The 17,093-nt window shown below is 37.7% G+C and overlaps 1 protein-coding gene and 1 pseudogene across 1 annotated transcript; one reads left to right on the top strand and one right to left on the bottom strand.

Moving 5' to 3' along the window:
• Positions 1–4,916: 4,916 nt before the first annotated feature.
• Positions 4,917–5,882, top strand: LOC148775730 (olfactory receptor 10AG1-like). The gene has a single exon (XM_088843566.1). It carries the CDS (start codon positions 4,917–4,919, stop codon positions 5,880–5,882), a length of 966 nt encoding a protein of 321 aa, XP_088699692.1.
• An 8,567-nt stretch (positions 5,883–14,449) lies between these two features.
• Positions 14,450–15,477, bottom strand: LOC129554101 (olfactory receptor 5T1-like; annotated as a pseudogene).
• Positions 15,478–17,093: the final 1,616 nt, after the last annotated feature.

The following is a 17,093-nucleotide window of genomic DNA, read 5'->3' as shown; positions in this document are numbered from 1 at the left end:
GCAATGTGGAAAATTGTAAACAAAGATCAAAGTGGAACAAGTTTAACTGTAGGCGAACATTGATATCTTGCACATTTTAAATTGTAAGCCCTGAAGCAATCACTGAAATAATAATAAAACGTCAGAGCAAGATATCAAATGTAAAATATAAAACAATTCCAAAATTGGCAGAAGAGCAGCAAAATGAAAGAATAAATGGAAACAAATAGGAATTTATAGTTAAAAAAATGTTAAATATGGAGTAAGCACTCCAAGTGAAAGGTAAACATTAAGATTTTAAAAAGCTGTATGTTCAATATCTGCCACATTGAACTGCATTTTTAATAAACAGATTAAAATTGATTGAAATGAAAAGAAAGAGTGAGATAATTTCATATAATAAATTGTTAATAAATATTTTTGAATGTGCAAAAGTGGAGAAAAGAAAAAAATGAGATAAGGTATAAAGAAAAAAGAAAAAGTGAAGTCACTCAGTCGTGTCCGAATCTTTGAGTTCTCACGGACTGTAGCCCACCAGGCTCCTCAGTCCGTGGAATTTTCCAGAGAAGAGTACTGGAGTGGGTTGCCTTTTCCTCCTCCAGGGGATCTTCCCTACCCAGGGATCAAACCCGGGTCTCCCTCATTGCAGGCAGACGCTTTACTGTCTGAGCCACCAGGGAAGCAAGGTATAAGAAAAACGTATATAATATACTAGATATTAAAGAGGTCATCGTGCAAGTATGTTCTGCATGGGGTGTGTGTGTATGTGTGTGTGTGTGTGTGTGTACGCTATATTGCTTCAGTCACGTCGGATTATTTGCAACCCTATGGATTACAGCTCTCGCGTTCCTACATCCGAGATTTCTCAGACAAGAAAACTGGAATGGGTTTCCATGCCCTCTTTCAGGGCATCTTCCCAACCCAGGGATTGAACTCTGTCTCTCTTAGGTCTCCTGCACTGGCTGGTGGGGTCTTTAGCACTAGCGCCCCTAGAATGTGTTCTGAGTACAAAGCAAATCTGTCAAAATCAGAAGCGGAGACAGCCCTCAAAGAACACCTTTGAAATAGGAAAGCATTTTTTCAGCAGCAGTAAGATGGGAAAAAACAATCAGACATTTGCTTGTACTATATGTAGTTTATCTTGTTTCCCTGCTTCATCCATAAACTTCCATAAACAAATACAGCTTGCTTTTTTTTTTTTACATTTCATTTATTTATTTATTTTGGAGGCTAATTACTTTACAATATTGTATTGGTTTTGCCACACATTGACATGAATCCGCCCCGGGTGTACGTGTGTTCCCCATCTTGAACCCCCTCCCACTTCCCTCCCCGTCCCATCCCTCTGGTTCATCCTACTGCACCAGCCCCGAGCACCCTGTATCATGCATCGAACCTGGACTGGCGATTCGTTTCACATATGGTAATACACATGTTTCATTGCCATTCTCCCAAACCATCCAGCTTTTGTCAGTAATAAGAGTACTTCCCAGCTTCAGGAAGGAGATTTTTGTAAGGATTCCTCCCGGCGCTGAGTGTTGTGTGTGTACACGGGGCGAGCGGGGCCGGGTAGAAGACCCGTCTTCTCTTTTCTGGCTGCAGGGAGCTCGTATCAGAGCCTCGTCATGATCATCAGATTCTCACTGTGTGTGCACTGGGCATTTAGGAATCCTTTTCCTAGGAATAACGTGCTTTGAGTCACAGGGTTCCTGGTCAAAATTCTGTGTGTAACACAGTCATAAGGTCCCTGTGGGCACATGCTGCGTGATAAGTGTTTGCCCCAAAACCTGTGGGGAGGGTAGGGGCACATGATTTAGAGTCAGAAAGCATAGTCTTTATACTTTTACTTAGAGTCTAATTCTACATTTTTGGCAGTGAAAGTGGGATCCAGCCGACAGAGGTCAGCGTTAGGTACTGTTTGAAATTACCTAACATCCCCAATAGAAGTATGGTAAAATAATTGCAAGGGAGTATAATTCTTCTGACTAAGTAAAAACAGTGAGGCTCAAAATTCAAAGAAATAGTCTCCTAATACAGTGTAGATTAGCAGAAATCCAGGCCTGGAAAATGACTCTGTTACAGGAACAATAGCAAAACTTGGTCTGTAAACGTTAGATTCATGCTTGAAGTACTTCTCTTCACAAAATATATGTTTGTGTGTTGAAACTAAGAAATGTAAATTACTAAATGTTTCAGTAAGAAAGAGGAGTTTTTAATTTAGAAAATTTTACAAATAATGGTTGGTCTTAGGACTTCCCTGGCAGTCCAATGGTTAAGACTTCACCTTCAAGTGCAGGGGATGCAAGGTCCATCCCTGGTCAAAAAACAAAAAAACATGAAACAGAAGCAATATTGAAACAAATTTAATAAAGACTTTAAAAATGATCCACATTAAAAAAAACTTCAAATAATACAGTTGTTCTTAATCTTTGTTTATAGATTTCATTAATGAGCTGTATGTGTCTATTCAGGGATTCCCAAGGTGTCTGAGAGATAATCGTACTTTGAATAAAATAATCTGTTTTGCTTAAAGGTGAGAGAATAAGTAGAGCATGTTCAGATGATGATGATGCATGGTTTTTGGGAAAAGACTATTCAGAGGAATTATAGAGAATAAAATAACACAGGTAAGAAACCAGTTGATAAAGAATTCGGACATTTTCCTGCAGGTACTGTTGGACCATTCAAAGTGTTTCTTCTTCTAGGACTTCTTTGCCCACTAACTGCATTTAGGAAATGGAGAAGGCATGAAATTATATTCTGTGAAAGGCCTGAAGGAAAGTCTGGTCTACCATGGAAGAATTTTTTGCAAAAACACACCAACTTAATTGCCAACTGAAGCATTTAACTAGCAATTTGTATTTAACTATCAATTTAGATGTATAGAGGGAAAAGAGATATTCCCTTGAGGAAGAAGTGAGGATTTCCTCTATAAAGAGCCTTGCCTTATAAAAGCAAGTGAACTTGTTTAAAAATCTTACAGATCTTAAACAATATAACATTTTAAAATATATTTTAAAAAATTCATCAACAGCACTAAAGTAACCAGAAAAATTTGAAAAAGGTAAATATAAACTCTTATGTATTAATATTCTATTTTAATTCAAGATAGTTTCTAAATTTCAGGATCAAGATTTAATAAATAATATTGAACAACTATGGGCTTTCCCTTGTGGCTCAGATAGTAAAGAATCTGTCTGCAATGCAGGAGAACCAGATTCAATCCCTGGGTTGGGAACATCACCTAGAAAAGGGAATGACTACCCATTCCAGTATTCTTCCCTGGAAAATTTCACAAAGAGAGTAGGTAAGCTACTCTCCAAGGTGTCACAAAGAGTCTGACATGACTGAGTGACTAACACACATGTCAAATAACTACAATCATGAGTATCCATGTGTTGAACACCTGTTTATTTTTTAAGATAGCCTTATGTAAGTTAGACTTCTTACTTTCTGCATTAAGAAGTTAAATAATGTGTTTGAAGCATTTGAGATATATGCTTCTAATGTGTCTATTGCTAACATAATGCTAACATTAATATTATTTATTTCTAGAAATAATCGATTAAGAAAACTGTAATCAAAGAATGCTATATTGCATTCAAATTAATCAAACGTATTTTGCTAAACTGACAATAAAGTAAATGTTGCCACTGTAACGAAGATAATTTCGATGAGAAAGGATCACATTTTATTAGTGAATTTCCTTCCATAGAGCTTCCTGAGTGGCACTAGTGGTAAAGAATCTGCCTGCCAGTACAGGAGACATAAGAGACACAGGTTTGATCCCTGGGTCAGGAAGATCCTTTGGATGAGGGTATGGCAACCCACTGCAGTATTCTTGCCTGGAGAATCCCATGAACAGAGGAGGCTGGTAGGCTACAAGGTCGCAAAGAGTTGGACACGACTGAACATCTGATCACTTCCCTCTGTAGTGGAATATATGAAGCATTTTGCACATCCAAATTATAATTTCCTGAAAAAGAATATTTAGCTTAACCTTTTTGGTTGATTTTTGTTATTGTTTATGTTACTCAATCAAATCAGACTGCAAACAGGGAAGGAACTGGACACAATATCTGACTGCATTTGTGAAACCTTTATATATTGCTCTTTCTTTTCCCTGCTACTGCTGCTGCTGCTAAGTCGCGTCAGTCGTGTCCGACTATGTGCGACCCCATACACGGCAGCCCACCAGGCTCCTCCGTCCCTGGGATTCTCCAGGCAAGAATACTGGAATGGGTTGCTATTTCCTTCTCCACCAAAATTACTGGGATTAAAAAGAGTTACATGTCAGAAAGTTGTGTTTTTAAGCAATGAGATGCATTTTAATTCAGTAATTTGTGATTCTAATCAGTGGAACCTTATGATCTTGAATATAAAAGCTTTGTCTCTTGCATTGTTACAGTTATAGCTTTCTCACTCCTCAGAAAATAGCCACTTCTAATAATAATTTCTACTTTTGAGTTAATTCAGAAGCATTTATGAAGCAGTAAATTAGGGCAGAGCCTTATGCCGTATCTTTATAGAATGAGTTATTAGATAGAATGTTAAGGGTAAAAAGGATACATAGTCAATAGAATATTGTGTTACATGTTTTAGACCAGATATCATATTATAGGCGAGATTGATTGGGGAATAAAAATCACGGAAGTTAGACAATTAATAGTTAGTTGATGATTTGACTATAAGAAGTAGTTTATCTGCTTTCTCCATTCTCGTGCCATAATTTAAATTAAAATGATGAGACATATGGATTTTATTAGAATGTGGATGTAACATTATAAACATTTAAGATTTTTTTTTCTGCAGATGAGTTTATAGCTCCTGATTTCAAATCAAATCTCCCCAAATCACAGAACACAAGTGTGTCAAAAAGTAACTGAGAACTTATTAAGACTAAAGCCCATGTCCTGGCACAATTGTACAAAAAGAAAATGCAGTCAAGAAATGTAAATTTAGAGAGAGAAGATCATTTGAAAATTACAGAAACAAATCTTACTATCATAATGGAATTTGTCCTTTTGGGTTTCACTGATATTCCCCAATTTCAATGGTTTCTTTTTGGGATATTCTTAGTTATCTACATGATTATCCTGTTGGGGAATGGCGTCATAATTCTAATAACCAGAGTAGATGCCACTCTTCAGACACCCATGTATTTTTTCCTCAGCAATTTTTCCTTCCTAGAAATCTGTTATGTATCCACCACTCTTCCCAGGATGCTCATGGACCTTTGGACCCAGAAAGGAACCATTTCTTTTTTCACTTGTGCTACACAAATGTGCTTCTTCCTTATCCTTGGCGCCACTGAGTGCTTCCTACTGGCCGTGATGGCCTATGACCGCTGCGTGGCCATCTGTGACCCTCTGCACTATCCCCTGGTCATGCGTCCCCAAGTCTGCGTCAGGCTGGTGGTTGCCTCTTGGGTCAGCAGTGCTCCGGTCCAGATAGGCCAGACATGCCAGATTTTCTCTCTGCCTTTCTGTGGCTCCCGCACAATCAATCATTTCTTCTGTGACATTCCACCATTATTAAAACTGGCTTGCGGAGACATCTTTGTGAATGAGATGGTGGTCTATGTATTTGGTATATTGTTTGTCACTGTTCCCTTTTTGCTGATACTTGGCTTCTATATCAGAATTAGCTCCAGCATCCTGAAGTTGCCAGCAAACACAGGACGGACCAAAGCTTTCTCCACTTGCTCTTCCCACATCACTGTTGTACTTTTATTCTACGGATCAGCCACTGTCACCTACTTAAAGCCTAAATCGAATCAGCATGAAGGTATAGACAAACTGTTATCTCTTTTCTACACCATTTTGACTCCAATGTTCAATCCTATCATATATGGTCTGCGGAACAAAGACGTTAGAAAGGCAATGAGAAAATTTCTTCCCTAATTATCAGGATTAGGAGACATTTGAAATAATACAGAAATTATGCTGCATTTATGTATGTAATTTGTTCACAGACTTAATTGAAATTTACTGTTTGGTATTGTCCTAAATTTTTAAATACAGCTCATGCTGTAATTTCCTTTTAGTAGAGAGTTATGTCCTCAAGTTTATGGCAATTGTGTTCATTTACTTAGCAATGTTTTACTCTTTAAGATCAGTTTTCTCCTGACTGTAAACTAGTAAGTAGAGCTGTCTAAATAAACAAGCAGGTGTGACAGTCGGGATGTGCTATAATTGAAAGCATGCCATTTTCCCTTTTTTTATGCTTTCTATACTTTACTTTTATATTCTCTATTAAATAAATAAAACACCCTCAGATGCTACAGAATCATTACTAAGTGATTTCCTCATAGGGAAAAAAAAGGTCTAAATATGTAAGGGTATAAGTATGAGAAGTACTTGTAAAAACAATAATGTGTAGTGTAATGTTTATTGAAGCACTATTTTTCTAAGCAAAATAAAAAGGAAAATGAATGCTCATATCGAGAAAGGTTTTAATAAGTATTGTGCATAAATATAATAGAAAAATATGGAGTCATTAATAAAACACATTACATGTATAAGGTAAGGGCCCCCAATAAATCATTTATTCTTGTATCCATGTTTTTTTGACATTCCTTCCTACACTGACCCTTTGTTTAGCTATATGATTACCTTTGGCAAGGAAACTTTAGTAAATATGAATAGCACTTTGACTTTATAATCTGTCCTCTCTAACAACAGAAATCTTTACATCACTGTGTTAAAAAGCTCAGTCTAGACTCCTGGACAATTAAAGAGCACATAGAAAGAAGCTACAGCTCATAAATGATATAAAGATGGAATCAATTTCAACAGACTTGCAATCTTCTACTTTAAGGGTTTTTGAATCAATTACACAACATTCTTTCAGTTCAGTTCAGTTCAGTCGCTCAGTCATGTCCGACTCTTTGCGACCCCATGAATCACAGCACACCAGGTCTCCCTGTCCATCACCAACTCCCAGAGTTCACTCAAACTCATGTCCATCGAGTCGGTGATGCCATCCAGCCATCTCATTCTCTGTCGTCCCCGTCTCTTCCTCCCCCCAATCCCTCCCAGCATCAGACTCTTTTCCAGTGAGTCAGCTTGTCACATGAGGTGGCCAAAGTATTGGAGATTCAGCTTTAGCATCAGTCCTTCCAATGAACACCCAGGATTGATCTCCTTTAGAATGAACTGGTTGGATCTCCTTGCAGTCCAAGGGACTCTCAAGAGTCTTCTCCAGCACCACAGTTCAAAAGCATCAGTTCTTCGGCGATCAGCTTTCTTCATACTTTACATGCTCTTTAAAGCGTATCTTATTCATTGATGTTAAAAATTTCTCAATCTCTTTCTGTACTAAAATGTGCATTTTATTTTATTTATTTATTTTTCTTTTTTTTTTATTCTGCTCTACAATATTTATTGATGTGTAAAATATATATCCTTTGTGTACAATGCCTAGTACAAGTTAATTATGCAACAAAGGTACCTTCATTGAGTACCTTGCCTCAACAATACAATAAGATGCATAAAGTTAAAATATATTTCATGAGTAAATTAAAATGTTTATATTTTACCTTTAGATGCACTTGTGCACAGTAGGCAAATCTCCCACCCCTGAGCTGTATTTCTTCTATTTATTTTTTTTTTATTTTTTTTAAGTAAGTAATTTATTTTTTATTGGAGGCAAATTATTTTACAATACTATATTGGTTGGTTTTGCCATACATTGACATGAATTCACCCCGGGTTTACATAAGTTCCCCCTCCTGAACCCCCCTCCCACCTCCCTCCTCCCTTTATCCTCCCTCTGGGTCATCCCCGCACGCCAGCCCCGAGCATCCTATAACATGCATCAAACCTGGACTAGTGATTCGTTTCACATATGACAACATACGTGTTTCAATGCCATTCTCCCACATCATCCCACCCTCACCCTCTCCCACAGAGTCCCAAAGACTGTTCTATACATCTGTGTCTCTTTTGCTGTCTCGTATACAGGGTTATCATTTGCATCTTTCTAAATTCCATATATATGTGTTAGTATACTGTATTGGTGTTTTACTTTCTGGCTTACTTCACTGTGTATAATAGGCTCCAGTTTCATCCACCTCATTAGAACTGATTCAAATGTATTCTTTTTAATGGCTGAATAATACTCCATTGTGTATATGTACCACAGCTTTCTTATCCATTTGTCTGCAGATGGACATCTAGGTTGCTTCCATGTCCTGGCTATTATAAACAGTGCTGCAATGAACATTGGAGTACATGTGTCTCTTTCAATTCTGGTTTCCTCGGTGTGTATGCCCAGGAGTGCGATTGCTGGATCATATGGCAGTTCTATTTCCAGTTTTTTGAGGAATCTCCACACTGTTCTCCATAGTGGCTGTACTAGTTTGCATTCCCACCAACAGTGTAAGAGGGTTCCTTTCTCTCCACATCCTCTCCAGCATTTATTGCATGTGGACTTTTGGATAGCAGCCATTCTGACTGGTGTGAAATGGTATCTCATTGTGGTTTTGATTTGCATCTCTCTGATTATGAGGGATGTTGAGCATTTTTTCATGTGTTTGTTAGCCATGTTTATATGGAGAAATATACCATGTTCATGGATTGGAAGAATAAATATTGTAAAAATGAGTATACTACCCAAAGTAATTTATAAGTTCAATGCAATCCCTATCAAGCTACCAACGATATTTTTCACAGAACTAGAACAAATAATCTCACAATTTGTATGGAAATACAAAAACCTCGAATAGCCAAAGCAATCTTGAGGAAGAAAAATGGAACTGGGGGAATTAACCAGCCGGACTTCAGGCTCTACTACAAAGCCACAGTCATCAAGACAGTATGGTACTGGCATAAAGACAGAAATATAGATCAATGGAACAAAATAGAAAGCCCAGAGATAAATCCACGCACCTATGGACACCTTATCTTTGACAAAGGAGGCAAGAATATAAAATGGAGAAAAGACAGTCTCTTTAACAAGTGGTGCTGGGAAAACTGGTCAGCCACTTGTAAAAGAATGAAACTAGAACACTTCCTAACACCATACACAAAAGTAAACTCAAAATGGATTAAAGAGCTAAATGTAAGACCAGAAACTATAAAACTCCTAGAGGAGAACGTACGCAAAACACTCTCCAACATAAATCGCAGCAGGATCCTCCATGACCCACCTCCCAGAATATTGGAAATAAAAGCAAAAATAAACAAATGGGACCTAATTAAAATCAAAAACTTCTGCACAGCAAAGGAAACTATAAGTCAGGTGAAAAGACAGCCTTCAGAATGGGAGAAAATAATAGCAAATGAAGCAACTGATAAAGGATTAATCTCCAAAATATACAAGCAGCTCCTGCAGCTTAATTCCAGAAAAATAAATGACCCAATCAAAAAATGGGCCAAAGAACTAAAATGTGCATTTTAATTGTTGTTTTGGAATACTCATATATGGTAAATTTTTCTAAGTGCTTTCATGTCTGAAAATTTACTTCACAAAGTTAATATTTTTGGTCTAAAATAAAAGTCTCTCTGCTGAGTACTCTAGATCAAAATTTGAATGACCTTCAGTGTTACTACAAAGCAGTAAGGCACACACACTGTTAGATACTGGGAACAAGGATAAAAATTTCACGACCTAGTTTTTTTAAATCTACAGTTCTCAACACAGTGGTAAGTGTATCTTTACTTTTTTAAGGAAAAAAAAATTAACAAAAAAGACAAAAAAATGTAAAACTAAACAAACAAAAACAAACAAACAAGTCAGATTATGTTTATATGTTCTATCGGCACAATGGAATTAAATTTAAATGATATTTTGTGAGTGGTGGGGAATGGTGAAGGGAGGGAACATGAGAAAATTTCTGCATATGATAGACATGTTCCTTATCTTGGTTGAGATGGCAGTTTCACTGGTGTACACACGTGCAAAATATGTCTAATTATAGGTTTTCAATATTCACTGTTTATTACACTTTATGCTTTAGGGCTTCCCAGGAAGCTCAGCTGGTAAAAAATCCACGTGCAATGCAGAAGACACAGGTTCAATTTCTGGGCTGGGAAGATCCACTGGAAAAGGGACAGGCTACCCACTTCAGTATTCTTGGGCTTCCATTGTGGCTCAGCTGGTAAAGAATCCACCTGAAATCGGGAGACCTGAGTTTGATCCCTGGGTTGGGAAGATCCCCTGGAGAAAGGAACAGCTACCCATTCCAGTATTCTGGCCTGGAGAATTCCATGGACTGTATGGTCCATAGCTTCCCAAAGAGTCAGACATGACTGAGCAACTTTCACTTTCACACATTAGCAAAATGTTAAAAAGAAATTTTAAAAAGATTGGAATTAAAAGTAGAAACTAAAATAAATAAATAAATAAAAGTATATATCATTTAACAAAAGAAAAGAAAACAAAGCAGAATTGTTACTATCAGTCTTGATCTATCAACAATGTCAAACAAATATTTAACCTGTAGTAACATGAACTGTTGGTAATTTCATATCAGAAATAAACTAAAAAATACAGTAAATACAAGAATAAGCATCACATATTATGTTTCTGTTTTATTTTCAATGCATATGTGTCTTTAAAACAAGCATTTTAATATTATAATTATATAACTCTAGTTCATAAAAGGTATTATAGGTCTTATGGTAATTTGGTAGGTAATGATCAAGTGTTCAGTTTCTACTAATGCCCAGTAGCAAGTCAAGAGCTCAGTATTAAAAAGAAGAGTACTTTGAAGAGAATGAAAGAATCTTACTCAAAAATCCTAAAGGCTTGAGCTATAATTCACTTTTGGGGACCTGTCAAAGGCTTCAAGAAGCATTCCTATCTGCCATGACACTTCAAACACCATTGGGTCTACTGAAACATATGGACCAAGTGATGGAGAGGCTTCGATAATAGCTTAGACCTATTGCAGAGCCTTCTGTTGTTCTAGGCTTCACTCAAAACTAGCAGCTTTTGGGGCCACTTGGGAAATGGGCCATAGGAACACACTTAAAAATGGAATATGTTGCCTCCAAAATCTACAAAGGCCCAGTATATCTGATCCTTCTTTCTTTGCTCTAGGAGACAACAGATGCAACAATGACTGTTCATTTGAGAAGAGCCATCTCAGCATGCTCCACTTCACTGGCCCTCCAGAAATTTCACTGAGTCAGAAGAGCCTTGAAATTTAGTCATGTTTATTTTTCACCCCGTGATAGGAAAATATTTTAGCAACAAGCCAGAGCATTTGCTTTGTTCCCTCGGTCCAGTCAGCATCATTCCATCAGTGTTAGGACCAGTGTTATGTTCTTTGGAAGAGAAAGATGATGAAGAGCTCTACAGACCAAATTATGACAGGGAGATGAAGAGCTTCAGTTCAGTCCAGCCGCTCAGTCATGTCCGACTCTTTGCTGCCCCACGGACTGCAGCACGCCAGGCCTCCCTGTCCATCACCAACTCCCAGAATTTACTCAAACTCATTTCCATTGAGTCAGTGATGCCATCCACCATCTCATCCTCTGTCATCTCCTTCTCCTCCAGCCTTCAATCTTTCCCAGCATCAGGGTCTTTGCAAATGAGTCAGTTCTTCACATCAGGTGGCCAAAGTATTGGAGTTTCAGCTTCAACATCAGTCTTTCCAATGAATATTCAGGACTGATTTCCTTTAGGATGGACTGGTTGGATCTCCTTGTAGTCCAAGGGACTCTCAAGAGTCTTCTCCAACACCACAGTTCAAAGCATCAGTTCTTTGGTGCTCAGTTTTCTTTATAGTCCAACTGTCACATCTGTACAGGACTACTGGAAAAACTGTAGCTTTGACTAGATGGACTTTTGTTGGCAAAGTAATGTCTTTGTTTTTTAACATGCTGTCTAGATTTGTCATATCTTTTCTTCCAAGAAGCAAGCATCTTTTAATTTCATGGCTGCAGTCACCATCTGCAGTGATTCTGGAGCCCAAAAAATAAGGTGTCCAGTTGTTACAGAAAATTATGATTATTTCCTTTTCCCCAGTGCATTTGCCTTGACAAAATCTTTGAGTCCCTTTGGGGAGGGTGGGATAAATATTAAAAATAAAAATTCTGGCTATTGTAGCAAGTCCTTCATTAGAAGACCCAGACTCCCCTTCAGTGAATGGTTCCTGGGGCTGTAAATTGGCTCAATTCTGGGAATTAATGAGGATCCATGACTACCTATTTTAATAATTTTGGTTAGACTTTGGTTCCCTTGAATTAAATCTCTTCTGCTTACAGAGATAAAGTAAGAATTTAATAAGCATCTATTTTGCTTCTAGGGAAACCACGATTGCCTAGCCAATGCCATAGGTCTGTGTGAATCATACTGTTCTGATGCTACTGTCCATTACAGTAACTAGGACGACTGTACCTTTGGTGATTGATTGTTGCCAGTTGGCACTTGCCACTCCGGGACCCAGTAAACATCACTGCACTTTTCAATTTAGTGCTTGTGTTCCCTTTGTAAGATTTGATCTTAGAGAAGACCACATATGGAGATCTTCAAGAGCTAGAGCTCCCTTCACAAATATATTTCTCATTTTGTTGGTGAAAAGGATGCCTTTTACACAGTCCACTGTGAATTAATAGATCTTAAGTGACAAATTTACTTTAATATTCCAACCCCTCCCTAAGACCGTGAGTCTCTTTCCCTACATCAAACAAAGCAGATTGGCCATTGCCATATATCTCACTGTTGGCCACCTTTTTTCCATGTTTTAGCCAACTCATCAATCAAACCTCTTTCAGTCTTTTTTAACTCACTAAACTGTGGCCTAAAATAAGAATCTCTGCTAAATTGGTCCATACCAATGTTTGGCTTAATCTAACATTACGTTCCTTCACCATTACTCCTCACTCTTAATAACCACACATGTTCCCCATATGACTATCTGTAAAACTCAGAGACTGTTAGTACTGACAGAGTGTGATATACCTACACATGGGTCAGTTCATGGGTCACTCCACTTGGGTCTCACCTTTTGGGGCCTTCTGGGACTCATGTATACAGGTCTAGAAGCAAAGACAGGCAGTTAGGGTGGGTCCTGATGAGCATCTGCAGTGATGCAGACAATGGCAGCCTCAGAAGAGGCCATAACACTTGCCTCAGGCAATGCTGGGTTATCTGCGTTGTCTGCATGGTCACCTCCAATGGGAAGACCAGAGCGGTAACACCAGTTCTCTTGATCACATAGATTTACTGTTTTAATTTTTAGGTCCCTTTTTTAAATTTTTCCCCAGTCAATTCCCTCTCTCTAAACAGTAGGTACTGTACAAAGTCAGCTGATATTGGTTATGTTTTTAGCAAACTCATCTCTGTAGGTATAGGAGATAAAGGCAGACACAGAAAATTTGAAGTCATGTATATAGCACTCAAGTTGGGAATTTGAATCTCTTATTAGTAGAATGTAGGTGTGACACGGAGAAGGCAATTGCACCCCACTCCAGTACTCTTGCCTGGAAAATCCCATGGATGGAGGAGCCTGGTAGGCTGCAGTCCATGGAGTCATGAAGAGTCGGGCACGACTGAGCAATTTCACTTTCACTTTTCACTTTCATGCATTGGAGAAGGAAATGGCAACTTCAGTGTTCTTGCCTGGAGAATCCCAGGGACAGGGGAGCCTGGTGGTCTGCCATCTATGCGGTCACACAGAGTCAGACATGACTGAAGCGACTTAGCAGCAGCAGCAGCAGGTGTGTTAAGGGGAAACTGAGCCAAAGCTGAGTCAGGACCAGGAATGGAGAGAAACCCATATAGATGTTCTGCAACTTAGTGGGGTAAGGGGAATATTTAGCAGGTACTTGTATCTTATTCTTGAGTTGTGTTTTTTTTTTTATGCTTTAGTTCATGAACATTATTGATAAATGCTAACACCAAGACTCTGTATCTTGTGAGAAAATAATGGTTTATACATTCTTCTGTGTGTATATGTGTGGGTATAAATAAATCCAGTATTTGCCTGTTGAAGTCCTAGACTCCTTACCTCAATCTGTCACTGAATTTAGAAATAGGGTCTTTGAGGGGGCAACTATAGGGTGGGGCCTTAATTCAATATGATTGTGTATGTTGATGAGAGAGGCCTCAGGAGAAAACAACCCTGAATACACCTTGATTTCAAACACAAAGCATCCAGGACAGTGAGAAAATACATTTGTGTTGTTCAGCCACACAGTGTTATGTAGTTTGTTATGGCAGCCTTGGCAAAAGTATATCACCAGTTATCAGCATGTATATGTACATATGTTAATATATATGTGTATATTGGGGTGTGCATATATTTATAAACTCATTAAGAAACCAATGGATGATCATTATCCACATCTGCAAAAACTACACAGTTGGTTGTTGACCACAATCTTTATTTATGAAATATCCAAGAAGAAATAAAAGGCATAAAATTAAAAATAAAAAAACTTGTATCATGACTTTTTATATGGAGACAATAACGTAAGTCTTAATTTCTTCAACTCAGTGTTTAGATTGAAAATGTACTTTATGAACAAACTGATTTTTTCCCAAACACTCTTTTGATTGCCTCTTTGACATCTTTGTTCCTTAAACTGTAGATGACAGGATTTAGCATGGGGATCACAGTGCTATAAAACATTGACACAATCATGTCATGGTCTAAAGCATAGCTGGAACTTGGTCTCAAATACATGAAGAGGATGGTTCCATGGTAAATGGACACTCCAGTTAGGTGAGAGCCACATGTAGAAAAGACTTTCCTTCTCCCTTCCGGGGAACGCATCCTCAGAATGGCCAACAGGATGAAGCCATAGGAGATCAGGACAATCAGGATAGTGACTATCTCAATAGAGCCCACAAAATAGAAGAGTAGAAGCTGGTTTGTGTGAGTGTCAGAGCAAGAAATAGCGAGGAGGGGAGGGATGTCACAGAAGACATGTCTGATCTCCTTGGAGGCGCAGAAGGAGAGGCTGAAAGTAGCCACTGTGTGTAAAGTAGCGTGCAAGATGCCACCAGCACAGGAAGCAGTGATTAGTGACACGTAGACTCTGGGCGCCATGCTGACTGAATACTGGAGGGGGTCATAGTGGCCACATAGCGATCATAAGCCATTGCAGCCAGAAGAAAGCATTCTGTGGTCCCAAAAGTAACTAAAAGAAATGTCTGTGTTACACACTCAAGATATGGAATAGTTTTATTTTCCACCAGGAAATTGACTATCATTTTTGGAGCCACAACTGAAGAATAGCAGGCATCCAAGAATGATAACACACTCAGAAAATAGTACATAGGATTGTGGAGCCTGGAATCCACAATAACCAAGAAAACCAATCCCAAATTCCCTATCATTGTGAAAAGATAGATTGCTAGAAATAGTAAAAATAGAAAAACTTGAACCTCAAAATCATCTGTAAACCCTATCAATATAAACATGGTGATTTCAGTCACGTTTTTTACCTGAACCCTGTATAAATCTAAATCTGATAGTGACCCTGACATTTCAGTTTTTATTTTTTTGTTCTAAAGGCAGTATATGGTGAATATAGAGTCCATGCTATTATATCCTCCTATTTGTTTCTTAGAAGGGTATATTGAAATCCTAAAATTATTTGCAATGAGGGAATAATCAGAGATTAAACGTTGAGTTCAAGCAGATGTATTACCCTGTAAAAATAAATAAATAAATTGTTGGTTAAATTTGTTCCATTAAAAAATTTACCAATTTAGTTTATTTTCTGTTAAATTTACTGCTTACTGTTTTAACATTATATCATTTTAAAAATCACAAATGCAAATAAATATAGGAAGTTTTAAATTAACAAATAATGGAAAGCACACATCTGAGTGCTAACCCTAGATTTTCATCAATGATTATACCTTTCTTCAATTTTGCAACTTGTAAAATGGGAGCAAGCACACATCATAAGACTGTGTTGAATTTAAATGATAAAAACCAATGTGGAAATTATTAAGCTTTAAAGAATGTCCAGATGACTAAATGAGATAAGTTAGACTTTACAACTAGCATACGAGGCAGCTTTTCCAAGCCAAATCATTTTGTGTCCTCTTTTCTGACTACTTTCCCTGTTTAACTAGTACAGATGGAACAGTGGTGAACAGAACCAAATACATTATTCTGCGGGTAAATGCAGTATGCCAATGAAAACAGCAAGTTGTTGTTGTTTTGTGGTTTTGCATTTCAGCTTTTGTTCTTTGAAAAACATTCAGTTTGCCCATTTTCTCCCCCACAATTTATTACACTGCTAACGTTTACTTGACTACCAACTAGAATTTTCCTGTACATACATTCTATCTCCGCAAAGTCCTTGCATGTGTGTTTGAGACATATTCTTAGCAAAAATAAATTGTGGGACATTCATTCCATATATTATAGTTGCATATGGAGTTTCTATAAATACTATAAAATAAATGTCACCTGATGATATATAATAAAGTTCTTTCTGCAGTGTATTGCTAAAAGCATAATATCCTGATTAAATCACAATGTAGTGTTTTATCACTGCTATATTTCCCTGTGTTGGCAGTGTTGCTTATTCAAAGGAATATGAAAACAAGGAAAATGTATAATACATAATCAAAATGTTAATGAGTCACCAGTATCTGCTCCTACAGCTTCCATCTTTGAAACATAATTAAGTATTGCATCTATATTATAGGAGCAAGATTTCAGCCTGTTAACTTTTGTTCTTCCTCAGCGTTCCATAGACCGATTTGCATTAAGGGTGTGCAAAATCTGTAGTGCAGAGGACTGGGTTGAATTCAATGACTTACAAATGATTTATACTCTTAACGTGAAACATTATATTTTTGTTTTGTTGAGACTTGCTTATATCAAGAGGAGAAGGAAACAATTATTAGACGAAAAAGAGAAAAAAAGAAAAAACAAAAGTTGTATGTCTTCGCTTTCCCGGAAACTTCCTTCTAGATTCACATGGATGATTTTTCTAACACAGATAACAAGTAATAATAATAATAATAGCATACTGTATGTGCTAAGTCATTTCAGTCTTGTCCAACTTTGCAACCCTATGGACCATAGCCTGCCAGGCTCCTCTGTCTGTGGATTTTCCAGGCAAAAATACTGGAGTGTGTTGCCATGCCCTCCTTCAGGGAATCTTCCTGACCCAGGCTGTTGTATCCTGATCACT

Source organism: Moschus berezovskii, chromosome 14 (genome assembly GCF_049115385.1).
Source record: "Moschus berezovskii isolate FMDL1 chromosome 14, NW_MosBer_1.0, whole genome shotgun sequence".
NCBI classification, from domain to species: Eukaryota; Metazoa; Chordata; class Mammalia; order Artiodactyla; family Moschidae; genus Moschus; species Moschus berezovskii.
The sequence above is the reverse complement of the archived record's forward strand: the minus strand, read 5'-3'. Positions and strand labels throughout refer to the sequence as shown.